Genomic DNA, 19,305 nt, shown 5'->3' with positions numbered 1-19,305 from the left:
CTTATAGTTTGCCTTCCTCTATTTTTATCCTATTTTACTTTTCCTTCCCTTCCCCTATGTTCATCTGTTTTGTTTCTTAAGATCCACATGAGTGAATTCATTATGAACTCTTCTTTTTAAATAAACCTTTCTTGGAGGAAAAGAAGGCACTCAGTTCTACCAGTTGTTTGTACTAGACTAAGCAGCCAATGTTCTGTGTGTCTGCATTTTTAAATTTCACAATGCCATATTTATGACATATAAAAAGTATAAGGAATATTATAAATACTATATTGCTTCAAAAATAAAACTTTGCCAGGGGTGCCTGGGTGGCTCAGTCGGTTAAATGTCTGGCTCTTCATCTCAGCTCAGGTCTTGATCTCAGGATCCTGAGTTCAAGCCCCACATTGGGTTCTACGATACACATGGAGCCTACTTTAAATTTTTTTTTAAATAAAACTTGGCCAATACAACCATGTGATTCATAACGGTGATTCTTTTAACACACTGTGTTCTCACTCAGCTGCATTTGACATATAAGTTTCTTATTTTGGGGTTTCTGGGCATCTCCAGCAGTTATGCCTCCATGAGATTTTACCCACTGAGCAGACTAAACAGATGCCACAGTCCCTGAGTACAGATATACCAGTATGGTATTGAGAGATGTTCAAAATAGCAGGCATATAAGATGAAACTGTTTTTTAAAACCCCGTTCAAAACAGTGTCTCTAAATAAGGGCTGTAAATTCTGAAAATCTTGAAGAAAATTCTGAAAAGCTTTAGATGCATGAGACACGACCTAGTTAGCATCCTTTGCTCAGGACATTGGCTTACCCAGGATACCAAGTGAATGCCTTTTGCACGGGTGTCACCCACAAAAGAAGCCGGAGTGCTGGAAAGGTAGAGTAGAAGAAGCAAACTAATTTGTGGCATGGAGAGAGAAAGCAGCTATAGATAGCTTGCGAGAAAGTAGAGCAGGAATGGGTCTCTGACACCAAGCAAACCTTTGGGAAGTTAATTTTGAACTGGCAACTAAGGTTCTAAAGGAGTTGATAAATGAAAAAATTAGGGATTTATACATAGTACAGCTCATGAATTTAATCCTGCTTTGAAAATGCATCTTTTGGGGATCCCTGGGTGGCTCAGCAGTTTAGCGCCTGCCTTCAGCCCAGGGTGTGATCCTGGAGTCCTGGGATCGGGTCCCACATCGGGCTCCCTGCATGGAGCCTGCTTCTCCCTCTGCCTGTGTCTCTGCCACTCTCTCTCTGTGTCTCTCATGAATAAATAAAATCTTTAAAAAATGTATCTTTGTTTCATTAAGTTCAATGCTTAATGAACCAACTTCATTCAGAGTAAAATAATTGAAAATTAAAACCAAAATGAGAACCTGCTTTTTACCTATCAGATTGGCATTTATGTGTTGTTGGCAAGGGCATGAGGAACAGGTATTCATTAATTGTGGAACTGTATATTATTAGAACCTCTGGAGAACAACTTGGCAATACTTATAAAAATTATAAATATGCCCTTTGACCCCAAAACTCCATTTCTAAGAATTTATCCTGTAGATATAATGTGTATAAAAGGTACAAGGATATTCATCACCTTGTCTGCCAATAAATGACAGATGGTATACCCATTCAATAAAATATACAGCTGTGTTAAAATTAAAAACGATGGTACAGAACAGGGTATATAGTATACTGTCACTTGGGTAAAAACCTACATATACATATATACATACTTGTACTTCTACATCCATAGACCATCCTTGGGAGTGGCAATCCAGAACTGGGGGCAGAAGTAGGTAAGAGATTTTATCTCATACCCTTGGATCAGGGGTCTTAATCTGTTTTGTGCCATGGAGCCCTTAGGCAGTTTGCCTAAGCCAGTGGGTCCCTTCTCAGAAGGTTGCTTTCAAATGAATAAAATAAGAACACCTGGGTAGCTCAGTGATCGAGCATCTGCCTTTGGCTCAGTTCATGGTCCCAGGGTCCTGGGATCCAGCCCCTCATTGGGCTCCCCACAAGGATTCTGCTTCTCCCTCTGCCTGTGTCTCGGCCTCTCTCTGTGTCTCTCATGAATAAATAAAATCTTAAAAAAACCAATCAGGACAGCCTGGGTGGCTCAGAGGTTTAGTGCCACCTTTGGTCCAGGGTGTGATCCTGGAGACCTGGGATCAAGTCCCATGTCGGGCTCTCTGCATGGAGTCTGCTTCTCCCTCTGCCTGTGTCTCAGCGTCTCTCTGTCTCTTTCTCTCATGGATGAATGAATAAAATCTTTTAAAAAAATAAAAACAAAACCCAAACAAATGAATAAAGTAAAATACTAGTATTACAAAGGATGCCAATTATACTGAAACAGTAACCAAAACACAGTTGAGATCCCTGGGTGGCTCAGTGGTTTAGTGCCTGCCTTCAGCCCAGGGCATGATCCTGGAGTCCTGGGATCAAGTCTGACATCGGGCTCCCTGCATGGAACCTGTTTCTCCCTCTGCCCGTGTCTCTGCCTTTCTCTCTCTCTCTCTGTCCCTCATGAATAAATAAATAAAATCTTTAAAAAAAAAACAGTTGAGCCTTGAACAGATTTGTACCGTGTGGGTCCACTTATACACAGACTTTTTTTTAATAGAGTATAGTACTAGAAATGTATTTTCCTTATGACTTCCTTTTTCTCTAGCTTACTTTATTGTAGGAATACAGTATATAATACATATAACATGAAAAATAGGCTAATCAGCTGTTTATGTTATCAGGTTTCTAGTCAACAGTAGGCCATTAGTTAATTTTTGAGGAGTCAAGTATTATGTAGATTTTTTACCGTGGGGAGGTTGGTACTCCCACCCCCACATTGTTCAAGGATTAACTGTAGTTTTTAAACTTTTATATACAACTTATTTAGATGATATATATTACATATTTTGAGTTCTGTGTGCTGTTCTAGCAAATTACTGAATCTGAAGGTAGAGTCACGAGAATCCTCAATTTGTAGCCACGTTGGACAAAAGTATGGATAACATGGGGCCCAATGCTAGCCCCTGGCATCGGAAGTGAAGGCAGTGTTATGGAAGTAAGCCCTTACACCTGTGGAGTCTGACCCTAATAACAGGTAATGTCAGGACAGAGTTGAACATAGGACATCCAGTAGATATCTGCCGAGAACTGGAGGGCTGTTTGGTATGGAAGACCTCCACAGGTCAGAAGGGTTGTCAGTAGAAATAGCCCAGTATATTCACTGCAGTAAAGACAATTTATTATAACAACTTTTCACTAGGTAACATATGGTTAAATCCATTTCACCCCCTACTGTGATCTCAGCAGGTCACAGCCATACTAAGCCTTAGTTTCCTCAACTAAAACAATGTAAGTGCGACCCTCAACCTCAAAGGATTATGGTAAGGATTAAACAAGAAGCCTGGTACACAGTAGGTATTCCATAAATGCTGGTTCCCTTTCTGAAGTGCAGAGTGTTGTACTGCACTTGGTTTCTGAGGGGCAACCAAACTCCTTTTCAGTCTACCACCCAAAGACACCATGTGCTAGCCTGTGTCAGAACAGTTGGTGGTGAGTGAAGGATGGCTAAATTGTCGGCAGTGACTCCCAAAGTAGGGTACCAGTGATAAGCCTGGCCCCAGGCACCTGATAGCCCAGCCTTCTGCTGTAGTAAACTGAAGGCAGAAAATAGCATGTTAATAAGCAGATCTTCGATTTAGAATTCTAACAAGCTCCTGCTTAAACTAAGGAGCCTCTGTATCCATTTGCCAGCATCATCTCAGTGAATGGAAGAGAAAACACCTGAGAAAAGTAACTTTACAATTCTTGTCTGAACTGTGATAGACAGAAGTGATCATTTCCAGAATAAGATTGAGAATGGCCAGAATAACTTTATAAAAACTTTCCTGGAAGTAACACAGTTCTATTAAATTTATAGAGTGTGCCTAAAAGAAAAATGTAAGACTATTCAAGGAAAGAAGTAAATTAACCTAGTGTTCAGGACACCAGAATGTATATATGGAGGAGGGGGGATAGGAAGGAGTACAGAGTAAAGGCCAAATGGACAAAATAGTTAAAAACAAAAACTTGCTCTTTGAGCTCTCTCTCACCTTAAGCCTAAATGCTTCATGCCCCCAGGGAACCCAGTTGTAAGAATGAATGAATTCATACTCAGTGTTTCACTTTAACAGTAAATAGGTTATATTCTCAAGTTTTATTAAGTTGCTTATACAAATTTAAAGTCATGAGCATGACTTCAGGATCTGCACTTTTTATGTCAAGTGCTTTAACTAAGCAGTTTAAGGCCTCCTGTATTTTTCCACACTCTTTCAGTTCTTTTCCACGAATTACAAGAGCCTCATAGTCATTGACAGCCTCTACTGCCTCATCCTGGGGAGAATCAACCAACTGTCTGCCCAACAAAGGCTCAGGGTCACCTGGAGAGGCCTCTTGAACTAAAGCCCCAGGCTCACGTGTAGTTAGCCAGCTGGACTTATGTTCTGAAGGCAGCGTTTCGTCAGGAGGATCTTCGGTGTATTCTGAGACTTCCCCACTGCTTTCCTCGGCTCCTTCCTCCAGATAATCTTCAGCAACTTCTGCTTTGCTGCTGTTGTCAGGTCCTTCCTCCATATCCTCCACGTGGTCTAAAACCACATTAACAAGAGACCTCCTAGAAGCCAGGGATCTTCTAGCATTTACAGACTTATTTATACTGTCAGGTATTTTCAGTGCAAAGAACCTTCCTGGTGGACTGATGTCACTTTTGGGAGTTGAAGCATCAAACTGTTTTATAGGTAAGAACTGACAAGGCGAGGTGAATAGATTTGTGCCTGGAGTATCTTGAAAAGTTTTGTCTTCATTTTCACCATCTGAAAGGATCCTTCTGGCTTTCCTTCTGCCTTTCTTCATATTACCTATTACTACTTCTGGATCATCTTGGGTCTCAGAAAGATCCAAGCTGAGACGCACTTCACCCCGCTCAGACTCTGCTTTAGAATTAGCTGCAGGGCCACACAAGCTGTTTTCATTCTCAGCATGCTGCAAAGACTGACTGGAAAAATTTTGTTCATTGTCTGCAGAGTCTTCCAAGAATAGGTTGAAATCACATGCATACTGTGATGAGGACGCTAAAGGTTCCTCTTCCAACTTGGCCTCATGTACTTGAGCATCCTGTAGTGCACTGCGGGATGCTGACCATTCCTCATCAGCTATTTCAATTACAGATGCGTGTGATTCTGTATTTTGATTTTCATTTGTCATGGGATTAATGGGCCAGGGACTACAGTGAGGCAAAGTCTCATCATCCTTTAGTTGATCTGGATTTGGCCCAAGATCATCTCTGACTGATTCACTAAGGAAATAATTAAAATTTCCCAGAGGGTTCTTTTGCAGTGTCCCCTGTGTAGGCCCCTCTCGCAGTGCCTCTTTTTGTATAGCCATTCCCGATGAGTTGGTCCAGATTTCATCTACACATCCACATCCCTTAGGTAAGATAGCTACAGAGTCAGCATCAGATGTACTTACAAGTGAGTGACTACCATCTTGCAAGACGGTAACATTCATCTTTATATTGGAGATATCTTGATTCTCATTCTCTTTGGGCAGATCATCAATGATTACACTTGCCATCTGGGAACTGATTACTTCTTCCTGGATATGGTAAGTAGGTAGATGTGATGAGGGCCAAGGCTGTGGTTTATTCATTTCAGGGCATTTCTTCTTTGTTTGAGAAGGAAACAGAGGTTCTCTCAGCCAGGTCCCCTCATTTCCAGTTCTTTGTTTTTCCACTAAGAGCTCTGTATTTTGAGACTCTAATTCAACAAGGAATTGAGCTTTCTGAACCCTTTGTTGAATATAATGAGATTCTTCAATCACGTCAAGCTCTTCTTTAACAGACAGATCCCGTGTGTACATCAAATCGTGGTCTGAGATTCCAGCTATCCCCAAAGAGTGCAAGTAGGCAATATGTTCATCTAGTATCTTATCAGATCTCCTCTGAGCAGCATGCAAAGACTGAAGCTGCAGCTGGGTTGCAGAGTTCTGAAAATCCTCAATTGTAAAGAGCTCTCTTAATTCTTGTTTAGTAAAATATCGGAAAGGGTTCTTCTTATCACCAGTAGTTTGTCTGATTAGTGAGTCCTTGAAAACCTGTCTTCTGTATATTTTCTCCTCTACGGTCCCACAAGTAATCAGCCTATAAACTACAATATTTTCCTTTTGTCCAATTCGGTAGACTCTATCCACAGCTTGAGCATCAGTTGCAGGATTCCAACTAGGGTCAAAAATGACCACTCTAGTTGCTGCAGTTAACGTTAAGCCAACACCACCTACTTGAGTGGTAAGCAGAAAAACAGAGTAATCTTTATTTTGCTGGAATAAGTGGATTCTTTTTTCTCGTTCCACAAGATGTGTAACTGTTCCATCAACTCGCAATATCTTAAAGTGCCGATTCTTTAAGAGGCGTTCAATGATGTTTAGAATTTGTCTCGATTGGGAAAACACCAGAGTTTGATGTCCTTCATCTCGCAGTCTCCTAAGCAGCTCTATTAGAAATATCATTTTTCCAGATTCTTCCATCAGTGTATCATCAGTTACGTGATCAATATGGTCCACGTCTGAGGCATCCTCCCCTTCATTTTCACCTTGAACAGAGAATTTTACAGACCCTAAACTCAACAAATGACGAGCCCGTGCAGATAGCAGCCTTGGATGATCACACAGCTTCTTTAAGACACCTAGCTCAGCCAGAGGTGAGCGTGTCTCCATTAACAATTCCTTGATATGATCCAGGGACACGAATTTCCTGTATATTTCTTCTTGTAAAGGCCTAAGACGTATCCAAATAATTAAATCATTTTTCCTGGAAAGGGAAGGCATTTTACAAATGGCATCACCATCTGGATTCTTTTCACTAAATCTGATCTCCTCTGGGGTACTTGACTTTTTTTGTACCTCTTCTTTAGTCCTCCTGAGAAAATGAGATTTTATGATTGCCATCAAGTTTTCAGATATTTTCAATCCCAAGGCTTTTTCCCCTGGGGTAGCATCCTTCTCTCTCGCTCTCATAATAGGATTTTCATACTCTATTTTAAAAGTTTTTAATGTTCCTAGCAGGGACCCTTGACAAGCAAAATCAAATAGGGACCACAGTTCTTGTAAATTATTCTGGATTGGGGTTCCTGTGAGGAGGATGCGATTCCTGGCAGGGACAGCACGAGCACATATTGCTGACTTAGTAGATGAGGTTTTTATTTTATGTGCTTCATCAAGGATGACGTAGTCCCACACAAACTCTTGGCCATTCAAGCTTGAAAGTTGCTGCCAATTATTGATTAACATTTGATATGTGGTGATAATGACACCATTCCTTTGCTGAATCCGATTGAGGTTTCTGGTACGTTCATCCTTACTAGAACCGTGAAAGGTTTTGACTCTCATTCCTGGAGTCCACTTAACAAATTCTTTTATCCACGTGCTAATGAGATTGGTTGGCATGATCAGCAGCACATGACTCACAAGTGTAGCATCAAACATACCAGAAAGGAAAGCGATGATTTGAACAGTCTTCCCTAATCCCATATCATCTGCCAAGATGCCACCTTTTCTTCCATCCCTATATAGGCTATAGAGGAAAGCTACACCTTCCTTCTGGTGTTCAAATAGTTGGTTGTGCAGTTCTCGATAAAGCAGAAGGCCAGAGTTGCACACATCTGTGAATTCATCATCTCCATGTTCTGCCAACTCCTCCAAGGCTTCCTGTATTTTTTGGATTCTGCTCATCACCTTTTCATTGGGAAAAATGTCCTTTGCCAAATTGAAAAGTTTAAATGCTTCTTCCAGATCCCCATTCTTAGTTGCTTCTTTGGCCTCCTTCACATATCTGTTTTAAAAAGGTAAAAAAAAATATATATATATATATATATATATATACACACACACACACACATACACACACACACACAGATTAGAAAGGAAGGAAGCAGATTGAATATTCAATCAATAACACTTTAGAGTCCATTTTGGAATCCAAACTGCAGTTGGGCTTTTAATATCCTCAATTCAGGATGGGAGACATTGCCAACAACACCTTCAAGCACTATTTGTGAGAAATGTATGTGCAAAGGTTACTGGTTCCACAGTATTTCTTAAAATGCCACCCATAAGTATAGAGTGGTATTTTCTTGTAAAACAAACCAACCAACCAACCTATACCTATATCATGAGAGGGTGGAAACAGGAAAGATACATGGGCACTTTTCAGTTTTTATTTTTCTGGACCTCTGTGATACATTTGACACTAATCATTCCCTCCTTAAAATTCCCTCCTTCCACTGGATTCCTCTAGATTCCTCCTGGTTTCCTCCCACATCACTGGCCATTTCTTCTGCTCTTCTTCCCATAGGGCTCAGTCCTGGCCCTTCTTCTCACTTCTTTTACTCTCTCCTCTGGCCTTCCACCCCCACCTAATGGGTTTATGAAATCACTCTCTCCATTCCAGGGCTTGCCCCCAAAGTCTAGTCTAGATCCATATTTTAACGGCCTTCTGGATGTCTCCACTTGAAAAAGTCTCACAGGCAACTCGAATTAATCCAAAATTAAACTAATTATTTCCCCTCCAAAAACATGTTTCTCCATTTATGTGGTAGTAAATGACACTACTATCAACTTAGCCATCAAGCTAGAAATCTGAAGATCATCCTTGACTCCAGTTCACATGAGGTCATCCTTGATATCCCCTCTTTTAATCACCCCCTCCCCTAGCCAGATAATCCCCAAGCCCTAGTAACTTTGTTTCCCAGGTATAACCTGTGTCTCTCCATCTCCACTACCACTACTGTGGTTCAAGTCACCATTACTTCTGGCCTGGGTAGTCACAACTTCTTACTCACTGGTCTTACATCCACTCTTGGCCCCTCTGATACATTCTCTACATAGCAGCCAGTGATACTGTCTTAAAATGTAAAATTTAAGGAAAAAATGTAAAAGAAATCATGTCACTCCTCTGCTTAAAATTCTTCAGGTTTATGGTCCAAAAGGATGCCAAAATAATTCACTGAGGAAAGAATAGTCTTTTCAACTATCATGTGCAAAAGAAATAAATTGGTCCCCTCTCTCACAAAAATTAACTTTAAATGGATCAAAGAGGAACAACTGGGTGGCTCAGTGGTTGAGCATCTACCTTTGATTCAGACTGTGATCCTGGGGTCCTGGGATCAAATCCTGTTCAGGCTCCCCACAGGGAGCCTGCTTCTCCCTCTGCCTATGTCTCTGCCCCTCTCTCTGTGTCTCTCATGAATAAATAAAATCTTTTTTTTAACATTTTTAAAATTTTTATTTATTTATGATAGTCACACACACAGAGAGAGAGAGAGGCAGAGACATAGGCAGAGGGAGAAGCAGGCTCCATGCACCGGGAGCCCGACGTGGGATTCGATCCCGGGTCTCCAGGATCGCGCCCTGGGCCAAAGGCAGGCGCTAAACCGCTGCGCCACCCAGGGATCCCTAAATAAAATCTTTTAAAAAATAAAATAAAATGGATCAAAGAACTAAACATAATTGCTAAGACTACAAAGCCCTTCGAAGAAAATATCGGCATAAATCTTTGTTACCTTGGTTTTCGCAATGGTCTCTTAGATATGATGCCAAACACACAAGCAACCAAAGGAAAAATAAAAATTTTTTTTTTTTTTTTTTTTATTTATGATAGTCACAGAGAGAGAGAGAGAGGCAGAGACATAGGCAGAGGGAGAAGCAGGCTCCATGCACCAGGAGCCCGATGTGGGACTCGATCCCGGGTCTCCAGGATCACGCCCTGGGCCAAAGGCAGGCGCCAAACCGCTGCGCCACCCAGGGATCCCCAACCAAAGGAAAAATAAATCGGGTTTCACCAAAAAAAAACTTGTGTTTCAAAGTATACCATTAAAAAAATGAAAAGACAACCCAAAGAATGGGAGAAAATATTTGTAAATCATGTATCTGATAAGTGATCTGTACCTAGAACATATAAAAAAATCTTACAACTCAAAAATTAAAAGACACCACATGGGCACCTGGGTGGCTTGGGTCAATTAAGCACTCGACTCTTGATTTTGGCTCAGGTCATGATCTCAGGGTCATGAGATTGAGTCCCATGGTAAGTTCAGCAGGGAATCTCCTTAAGATTTTCTTTCTCCCTCTCTCTCTGCCCCTTCCCCTGCTCATGCACTCTTTGTCACCAAAATCAATCTTTTAAAAAAGACAAATAACACAATTTAAACATGGGCAAAAAAAAAAAATAAAAAAAAAAAAAATAAACATGGGCAAAGGATCTGAATAGACATTTCTCCAAAGATGATCTGCAAATGGCTAATAAGCACATGAAATAATGCTCAACATCATTAGTCATCAGGGAAATGCAAACCACAACCACAATGAAATACCACCTTATGCCCATTAGGATGACTAGAATCAAAAAGCAAGAAAAAAAAAAAAAAAAAACAAGCACTGGCGACAATGTGGATAAATTAGAACTCTCATAACCCTATTGGTGGGAATGTAAAATGGTGCAGCTGCTTTGGAAATCAGTTTGTCAGTTCCTCAAAAAAGGTATATATGGGGGCAGCCTGGGTGGCTCAGCGGTTTGCGCCTCCATTGGCCCAAGGCGTGATCCTGGAAACCAGGGATCGAGTCCCACATCGGGCTCCCTGCATTGAGCCTGCTTCTTCCTCTGCCTGTGTCTCTGCCTCTCTCTCTCTCATGAATAAATAAATATTTTTTTTAAAAAAGTTACACGTGGAATTACGGTGTAATCCAGGAATTCTACTCTCAGGTACAGACTCAAGAGAAATGAAAATATTTGTCTGCAGAAAATCTTGTACATGAGTGTTCACAGCAGTATTATTCATAAGCCAAAAGGGGAAATAGGGCAGCCCAGGTGGCTCGGCGGTTTAGCGCCTGCCTTCGGCCCAGGGCCTGATCCTGAAGACCCAGGATCGAGTCCCACGTCGGGCTCCCTGCATGGGGCCTGCTTCTCCCTCTGCCTGTGTCTCTGCCTCTTTCTCTCTGTGTATCTCTCATGAATAAATAAATAAAATCTTAAAAAAAAACAAAAGGGGAAATAACACAGATGTCCACCAACTGAGAAATGGATAAAAATGTGGTATGTGTGTGTTTATCTCCATTCAATGGAATATTATGTAGCCATAAAAAGGAATGAAATATTCATGCTATAACATGAATGAACCTTGAAAAAATTTTGCTATATGAATAACCCAGTCACAAAAGGACACATGTTTTATTATTCCATTTATATGAAATGACCAGAATAGGCAAATTCACAGAGAAAAAGAAGTAGATTTGTGGTTGCCAGGGGCTGGGGAATTCTGGGACTTGGGGTAGTTGGTAATGGCTAAAGGGCAAGAAATTTCTTTTTGGGGTGATGAATGTACAACTCTGTGAATATACTAAAAATTAAACAGTACACTTTAAATGGATGAAATGCATGTACAGTATGCAAATTATACTTCCATAAGGCTATTAACAACAAAATATTCTTCAGCGGCTTCCTGTGGCCTACATAATGGAGTTTAAGTTCCTTAGTCAGCCATTCCAAGCCCTCCCTGATACAACCAGGAACTGCTGACCTCTGCCTTAACTCCTGCCACTTCCAGCCTCAAACATTTTAACCCCTATGCCTATCATGCTACTTTGTATCCTCTAACCTTAGGCTCACACCACCCTCCTCCTCCTGGAATGTACTCTCCTTTCACCAAGCTAAACTCACTGAACTCATTGTAAAGACAGTAATTCTCACTGTTAGGCAGAATCTCCTGGAGCGCTTATTAAAACTGATTGCTAGACCCCAAATCCAGACTATCTGATTCTGTAGTGAGGGCCAAGAATTTATATTTCTATAGAGTTCCCAGGTGGTACAGAGACATTTTAAGAGCTGCTTTGATGTAGAGATCAGGTCTCACCCTCAGTTCCCCTAGGACGCCTTCCATCCCTACCCTATCCTCCAGCTGGATCAACTGTTCCACCTCAGGACTCCCTGGTGTGTTCATCTCTATCAGTGCACTTAACACACTATTAAAATTATTTAAAAAACAATCTGGCTAAAAAAAAAACAATCTGGCTGTATTACAAATGTATGAAATAATCTCACTGAAAGGGTAGAGGGAAAACATGCTGATCTAATAACCTAGGAAATGAATGTAATCTGCAAGACTTAAAGCAAAGGAAACAACATAAGCATTGTACTCTAGTGGATAAAGCGGTTTCCCATGCAGTATGGGCTAACAATTTTTTTTAAAGATTTTTATTTATTTATTCATAAGAGACACACAGAAAGAGGCAGAGGCATAGGCAGAGGGAGAAAGAAGCAGGCTCCCTATGGGGAGCTTGATGCAGGACTCAATCCTAGGACCCTAGGACCACAACCTAAGCCAAAAGTAGACACCTAACCACTGAGCAACCCAGGCGTCCCTAACAATTACTTTTTTTTAAAAAAAGAGTTTTCTTATTCATGAGAGACACACAGAGAGAGGCAGAGACACAGGCAGAGGGAGAAGCAGGCTCCACACAGGGACCCCAACACGGGACCTGATGCCGGACTCCAGGATCACATCCTGGGCCGAAGGCAGGCACTAAACCGCTGGGCCACCCAGGGATCCCCAACAAGTAACTGTAAAGAGGAAGCAGTACCTCAGCCAGGTGATTACAGTCAACATCAACAATGATAGATCATGTTAACAGTATGTACCTCTCATAGGATTTGATGAGAAGGGCACTTTATCTCTGTAGTCTTTCCCCGCGAAACCAAAAACCCCAGTCTAGTCATGACAAATGGTGACAAATCCCAATTGAGGGAACATTCTACAAAATAACCTAACCAATACTCCTCAAAACTGTCAAGGTCATCAAAAACTAAGAAAGTCAGGGGCTCAGTAGTTCAGAGTCTGCCTTCAGCTCAGGTTATGATCCTGGGATCCTGGGATCAAGTCCCACATCAGGCTCCCTCTGCATATGTCTCTTCCTCTCTCTGTGTGTCTCTCATGAATAAATTAATAAAATCTTTTTTAAAAATAATAATGTATTGGTATTGGTTCATTGACTGTGAGCAATATACCACACTAATATAAGATGCTACCAACAGGGAAAACTAGGTATGGGGTATGTGGGAACCCTCTGCACTGTATCTAATATTTCTGTAAGTCTAAAACTACTATAAAATTAACTTTATTTATTTCTATTATTTATTTATTCATGAGAGACACAGAGAGAGAAACAGAGACATAGGCTGAGGGAGAAGCAGGCTCCCCGTGGGGAGCCCAACGCGGGTCCCAAGCCCAGGACCCCAGGATCATCACTTCACTGAAGGCAGACGCTCAACCACTGAGCCAGCCAGGCGTCCCAAAAAATTAACTTTGTTTAAAACCAGGGGTGCCTGGGTGGCTCAGTTGTTTAAGCCTCTGCCTTCAGCTCAGGTCATGACCCCAGGGTCCTTGGATCAAGCCCCACATTGGGCTCCCTGCTCAGTTGGAAGCCTGCTTCTCCCTCTGCCTGCTGTTCCTCCTGCTTGCACTTGCTGTCTCTCTCTCTTTTTCTATCCAATAAATAAACAAACAAACAAATCTTATTAAAAAAATAAAACAAAAAAATGATCTGCTTGTGTTATCTGCCTGAACTTGAGAACAGGGATAAGGATCAGGTTTTAGAGCACTCAAGTGAAAGCCAAATGAATAAAAGATGAAGAAGAGGGAAGAGGAAGAAAAGAGCCTACTGGCTGCAAAACTGCAATTCCTACTGTGGCAGGTCAGCTGCCCACCTCCCCAATTCCTGCTGCACTGTAGAAATAAGCTACATTCCCTATTAGTCTGGTCTTGAACCTGAGGGGATAGTGCCAACCCCTGAACTCATTCTCCACTCTGCCTTCCCACCCCCAGGGTGCCTTCAGCTGGACTGCTGGTCTTCTGGCTGGGTCTATGTTCCAGAGCTCGAAGGAGAAAATACATCATATTTTATTACTATTAGATTGTTTCCAAATCCCTAAACCAGTAACCTACCCAGTATCCTGAACCCCTCTGTGGACTGGGCTGCTAATTCCAGCCAGGCTTCCTCCCCAGGAAGTAAAGTGCTGCCTGTGGACCCCAGCTCTAGGTCAGACTCCCCAAAATCATACACCAACCTTTTAAATGGCAACTGTCTGCCCAGACCTCTTACTACCAGACTAAGACTCATATATTGCTGGGTTCTACTTATCCTCTGGAACTCCCACATTTGTCAACCACAACTCGAATTTATAGTATTCCTTGGTCCCCACCACTTTTTTGATTGGGTTGAAGCCCGGTCAGCCAAGCTGCTTCACAGTCCCTATTCCTCCCTAGTTAGCAGGTCTAATACCACATCTCAGCTCTTCCCCTCTACCCTCTCTGCTCCACCAGTGAAGTTGGACCTGGGACAGTATTCATTCCCAGTAATGGAATTGGGGAGAAAAAATGAAATCTGCCTATTATAGCATCACCCTGGATTATCTGGTTATTTACAAGACTACAGTGTTTTCTGTAATACAGTTTGATTTAGCCACTCAACCTCTAATCACTTCCATTTTCTAGGGCTTGAAAGGAAAAATGTCATTTTTACTACTAATGCAATCATGTGTCCATCTATAACACACAAGATCCTCAGTGATTTGGAGAACTTAACACTTCATGGGCTCAAATATTTTTTTTCCCCAAAATCATTCCCCTATTCTTCTTGGGCATGGCTGGGGAAAAGCCAGGCCTGTTTGGGAGCCAACGGGACAAAGGAAAAGTAACCAGTTCAGGAGAAAGAACCCCCTCTCAATCAGAACAAGGAGAAAAACAGTTGCTACAGTATGGGAGAAGGCTAGTTTTTCTTTTCTTTCTTTTTAAAGATTTTATTTAAGAGCGAGAGAGTGCATGCCTGCACAAGAGCATAAGCAGGGGGGAGGGGCAGAGAGAGAAGCAGGCTCCTTGCTGAACAGGGAGTTCCATCCCAGGACCCCAAGATCATGACCTGAGCCCAAGGCAGATGCTTAACTGACTGAACCACCCAGGTTCCCCAGTTTTTATTTTTTACCAATTTAGTAACTCTTTAAAAGGCACTTACATATGAGGTTCTGATATGTTAAAGAACTATTCAGCTGCAAAACTGTCAACCCAGAAGAGAGATTTTCATTCCATAGCAAGGGACAATAAAACACAAATCTTGGGGTGCCTAGGTGGCTCAGTTAAGTAGTTAAGCATTTGCCTTCGGCTCAGGTCATGATCTCGGGGGTCCTGGGATAAGTCCTACATGTGACCTCTGGTTTATCTCAGCTAGAAAAAGTGCCATTGGCTTTGGCTGGATGTTCTCTCCAAATGCTTTCTCCTAAAAAATAATATCCTAGGGCTCTCTGGATAGGAGCCTACACAAGGTTTGGTTTGGGGCTCAACAATGTCCATCTATGTACTGTTTCACCTATAAGACCAAACACTTAAAAGCATTGTAAGGTTTTCTATAGTATTCATTTTCTGTGTCACTGGCTTTGGATTTCACAGATAAGAACTATCTGGACTGAACCATATGGCCCCAAAGAGATCCAAGGTTCTTGGTGCTTTCAGGTCCTCTCTACCCTGTCACAAAGAGATTACAAACAGGCAGGTAGAGCAAGACCTATTTCAAAATGGGTAAAGGCAGGTGGGGAATCTAGTCCCCTTCCTTTGTAACTTAAATCTGAAAGTTTTAGTTGAACTGGGCAAATACGCTTCTGCCAGAATAAACAGGAAGAAGACAGCATCTTCTTACATGTTAACAACATGCCCTCAGAAAGCAGCTGAACTTGCTGGCTAATTACTCCGGAAAAAACAGCTAATCGATAATTATGTCAAAACCAAAATTATCTTTTTTTTTCTGGCATAGATGTGCTTTGGCATCCAGATGGATCATACCAGCCAATGCGCTTCAGCAGGAAATAGTTTCCTCATTTGGGAGAGCATTTGGTGGCTGACATCCTGACTGGCCCTTTCAGATAAAGTCTAACTAAAAATGAAAAATTCTCCAGGAACAATAGTAAATTCTTTAGAGTAGGTACAGACCTCTAGTACCTCCAGTCCCCAATCTGCCAGCCCGAGGTTATCTGGTTAACTGCACTATAGTGCAAAACTCTTGTGCTTCAAGCAAGCACTTGTTCCAGAATTTGAACAGACCCAGGGGTGTTTGGAAACAAGTCCTGAACCCTCAAGTCTGCCTTCAATTCACCTTCAGGCCACCTCAGTGGGAAAGTAGACAAGCTCTTCCATTAAGATGAAAATAAAAATCTAAAAGCCATTACCTAGGTGATGGTTGCAATAATAATTCATTATACTGAATTGTTTGGTACATTTTCCTATATGTATCTTCTATTTCAGAATAAAAGTTTTAGAAGAATGTTACTTGGCAAAATACAACTGAATTGAATATTGGTCTCATATATTGCAAATTTCCTGAACTCTTTCATCAGCTCTTATAATTTTTTGTGGATTCATTAGGGCTTTCTATAAAAAAAAGACCATGTTATCTACAAATATAGATAGTTTTGCTTCTTTCTTTCCAATCTGCATGCCTTTTATTTCTTTGTCTGGCCTATTTGCCCTGGCTAGAACATCCGTTATAATGCTGATTTATATAACGTTGAATAGAGGTGGACATCCTTGTCTTGTTCCTGACATAAGGATGGAAAGCTTTCAGCTTCGAGTTTCTGAAGACATATTTGATTGATTGAGAAAGTTATCTTGTATTCCTAGTTTAAGTTTTTATCGATAAAGGATACTATATTTTCTCAAATGCTTTTTCTGTACCTATTAAGAACATATGACTTTGTCCTTTAGTTTTAGACAGGTTTGCTGTGTCTACTATGAAGTAGAGATGTCAGGTAAGCAGTTGGATACAGGAATCTAGAGTTCAGAAGAGGTCAGGGCTACAGACAAAAATGTGAAAATTCTCTGCATAAAGATGGGATTTAAACCAAGAACCTGTGCAGCCTGGGTTGCTCAGTGGTTTGGCACCGCCTTCGGCCTGGGGCGTGATCCTGGAGACCTGGGATTGAGTCCCACGGGTTCCCTGCATGGAACCTGCTTCTTCCTCTGCCTGTGTCTCTGCCTCTCTCTCGGTCACTCATGAATAAATAAATAAAATCTTTTAAAATAGGGATCCCTGGGTGGCGCAGCGGTTTGGCGCCTGCCTTTGGCCCAGGGCGCGATCCCGGATACCCGGGATCGAATCCCATGTCGGGTTCCCGGTGCATGGAGCCTGCTTCTCCCTCTGCCTGTGTCTCTGCCTCCTCTCTCTCTCTCTGTGACTATCATAAATAAATAAAAATTTGGAAAAAAAAATCTTTTAAAATAAATAAACCAAATACCTGGATAAGATCACCAAAGGAAGGAGTATAATTACAAAAAAAAAAAAAAAAGCAAAACCTGGCACTCAAAACAAAACAAAACAAAACAAAAAACCTGGCACTCCAAGACTGCAACATTAAGAACATTTATGGAAGAGTTCTACCTAACGAATATAAAAACAATGGTAAAGTTAGAAAATTACCACTTTGTAATTTCTTTTAAGATTTTATTTAATTATTCATGAGAGACATAGAGAGAGAGAGACAGAGACACAGGTACAGGGAGAAGCAGGCTCCATGCCGGGAGCCTGACACGGGACTTGATCCCGGGTCTCCAGGATCACAACCCAGGCTGAAGGCAGCACTAAACCGTCGAGCCACCTGGGCTGCCCACCACTTTGTAATTTCTAATTAAATACTTGATTTGGGCAATGATTATTAATGGATGAAAAGCTGATGGGGAACTGAGTACCCACAGGATGCCAAAATATCCCCAACATATTATTTATTCATCATAAGGGGGGAAATGCAATTTTGCAAAGGAGTGATCAGCCTGTGAGCACCTGATCCCACTGACCAATCTTAACATTACTAAAACTGGGACTATCCGACATTATATGCTTCTTGCTATGAGGCAATAAGAAGTACACAGCCTCAGGGCACCTGGGTGGCTCAGTGGTAGAGCGTCTGCCTTTGGCTCGGGGCATGATCCCGGGGTCCTGGGATGGAGTCCCACATCAGGCTCCCCATGGGGAGTCTGCTTCTCCCTCTGCCTACATCTCTGCCTCTCTGTGTGTCTCTCATGAATAAATAAATAAAATCTTTTTTTAAAAAAAAAAAAGTAAGGCAGCCCGGGTGGCTCAGCGGTTTAGAGCCGCCTTCAGCCCAGGGCATGATCCTGGAGTCCCGGGATCAAGTCCCACGTCAGGCTCCCTGCATGGAGCCTGCTTCTCCCTCTGCCTGTGTCTCTGCCTCTTTCTGTCTCTGTGTTTCTCATGAATAAATAAATAAAATCTTTTTTAAAATAATAATAAAAATTTTAAAAAAGAAGTATACAGCCTCACCTTTGAAATATTCATGCCAAAAATATTGATCCTTAATCTTTTTTTTGCTACAGTTTTTATTTTTATTAAGATACAATTGACATACAACATTGCATTAGTTTCAGGTGTAAAACATAGTGATTCTGTATTTGTATATACTGTGTAATTATCATCATAATAAGTCTAGTTATCATACATCACATAGATAATTATAGAATTTTTTTCTTGGGTTTAGAACTTTGAAAATTTGCTCTCTTAGCAACTTTCAAATATGCAATGCAGTATTACTAACTACAGTTCTATAGTTAACTATATAACCATGTTATACATTACATATCCATTACTTATTTGTTTTATAACTGGAAGTCTATAGCTTCTGATTCCCTTTACCCATTTTGCCCACCCTCCTGCCCTCCATCTCAGGCAATCACCAATCTGTTTTCTGTATCTATGAGCTTGTTTTTTTTAAGATTCCACATATAAGTGAAATCATATGGTATTTGTCTTTCTATCTGACTTATTTTACTTAGCATAATGCCTAAAGGTCCATCCATGTGGTCACAAATGGCAAAATCTTATTCTTTTTTATTGCTGAATAATATTCTATTGTGTATTTGTGTGTGTATATATAGGACATTTCTTTGTCCATTCCATCAAGCCCTTAAATTTAAGTTACAGGAGATGGGAGAACAAGCTAATGACACTACAAGGAAGCTGTAAGACTAATCCAAATCATTGGCATAGAAATAAAAGTTGGGGGTGGGGAGCGATTGTTCTAGATTAAAAGACTTTAAAAATATAACTAAATGCAGTGTGTGGACCTTCTCTAGGTCCTAATTCAAACAAACCAATTATAAAAAGATTTCAGACCACTTGAAAAATATGAATATGATCTGTGTATTAATAACAAGGAATTAGCTTGTTTTGTTAGCTGA

The 19,305-nt window shown here is 41.1% G+C and overlaps 1 protein-coding gene across 2 annotated transcripts in view; it reads right to left on the bottom strand.

The window, feature by feature from the left end:
- Window positions 1–4,147: 4,147 nt before the first annotated feature.
- Window positions 4,148–19,305, bottom strand: part of ERCC6L (ERCC excision repair 6 like, spindle assembly checkpoint helicase) — a 50,599-nt gene continuing 35,441 nt past the window's right edge. For both annotated transcript variants that reach the window (XM_072817299.1, XM_072817298.1), the window contains exon 2: window positions 4,148–7,850. In XM_072817299.1, the coding sequence (XP_072673400.1) occupies window positions 4,178–7,750 (3,573 nt within the window). In that variant the 5' untranslated portion in view covers window positions 7,751–7,850 and the 3' untranslated portion in view covers window positions 4,148–4,177. The remainder of the gene's footprint in view (window positions 7,851–19,305) is intronic.

This window comes from Canis lupus, chromosome X (assembly GCF_048164855.1).
Source record: "Canis lupus baileyi chromosome X, mCanLup2.hap1, whole genome shotgun sequence".
Classification (NCBI taxonomy): Eukaryota; Metazoa; Chordata; class Mammalia; order Carnivora; family Canidae; genus Canis; species Canis lupus.
The sequence above is the reverse complement of the archived record's forward strand: the minus strand, read 5'-3'. Positions and strand labels throughout refer to the sequence as shown.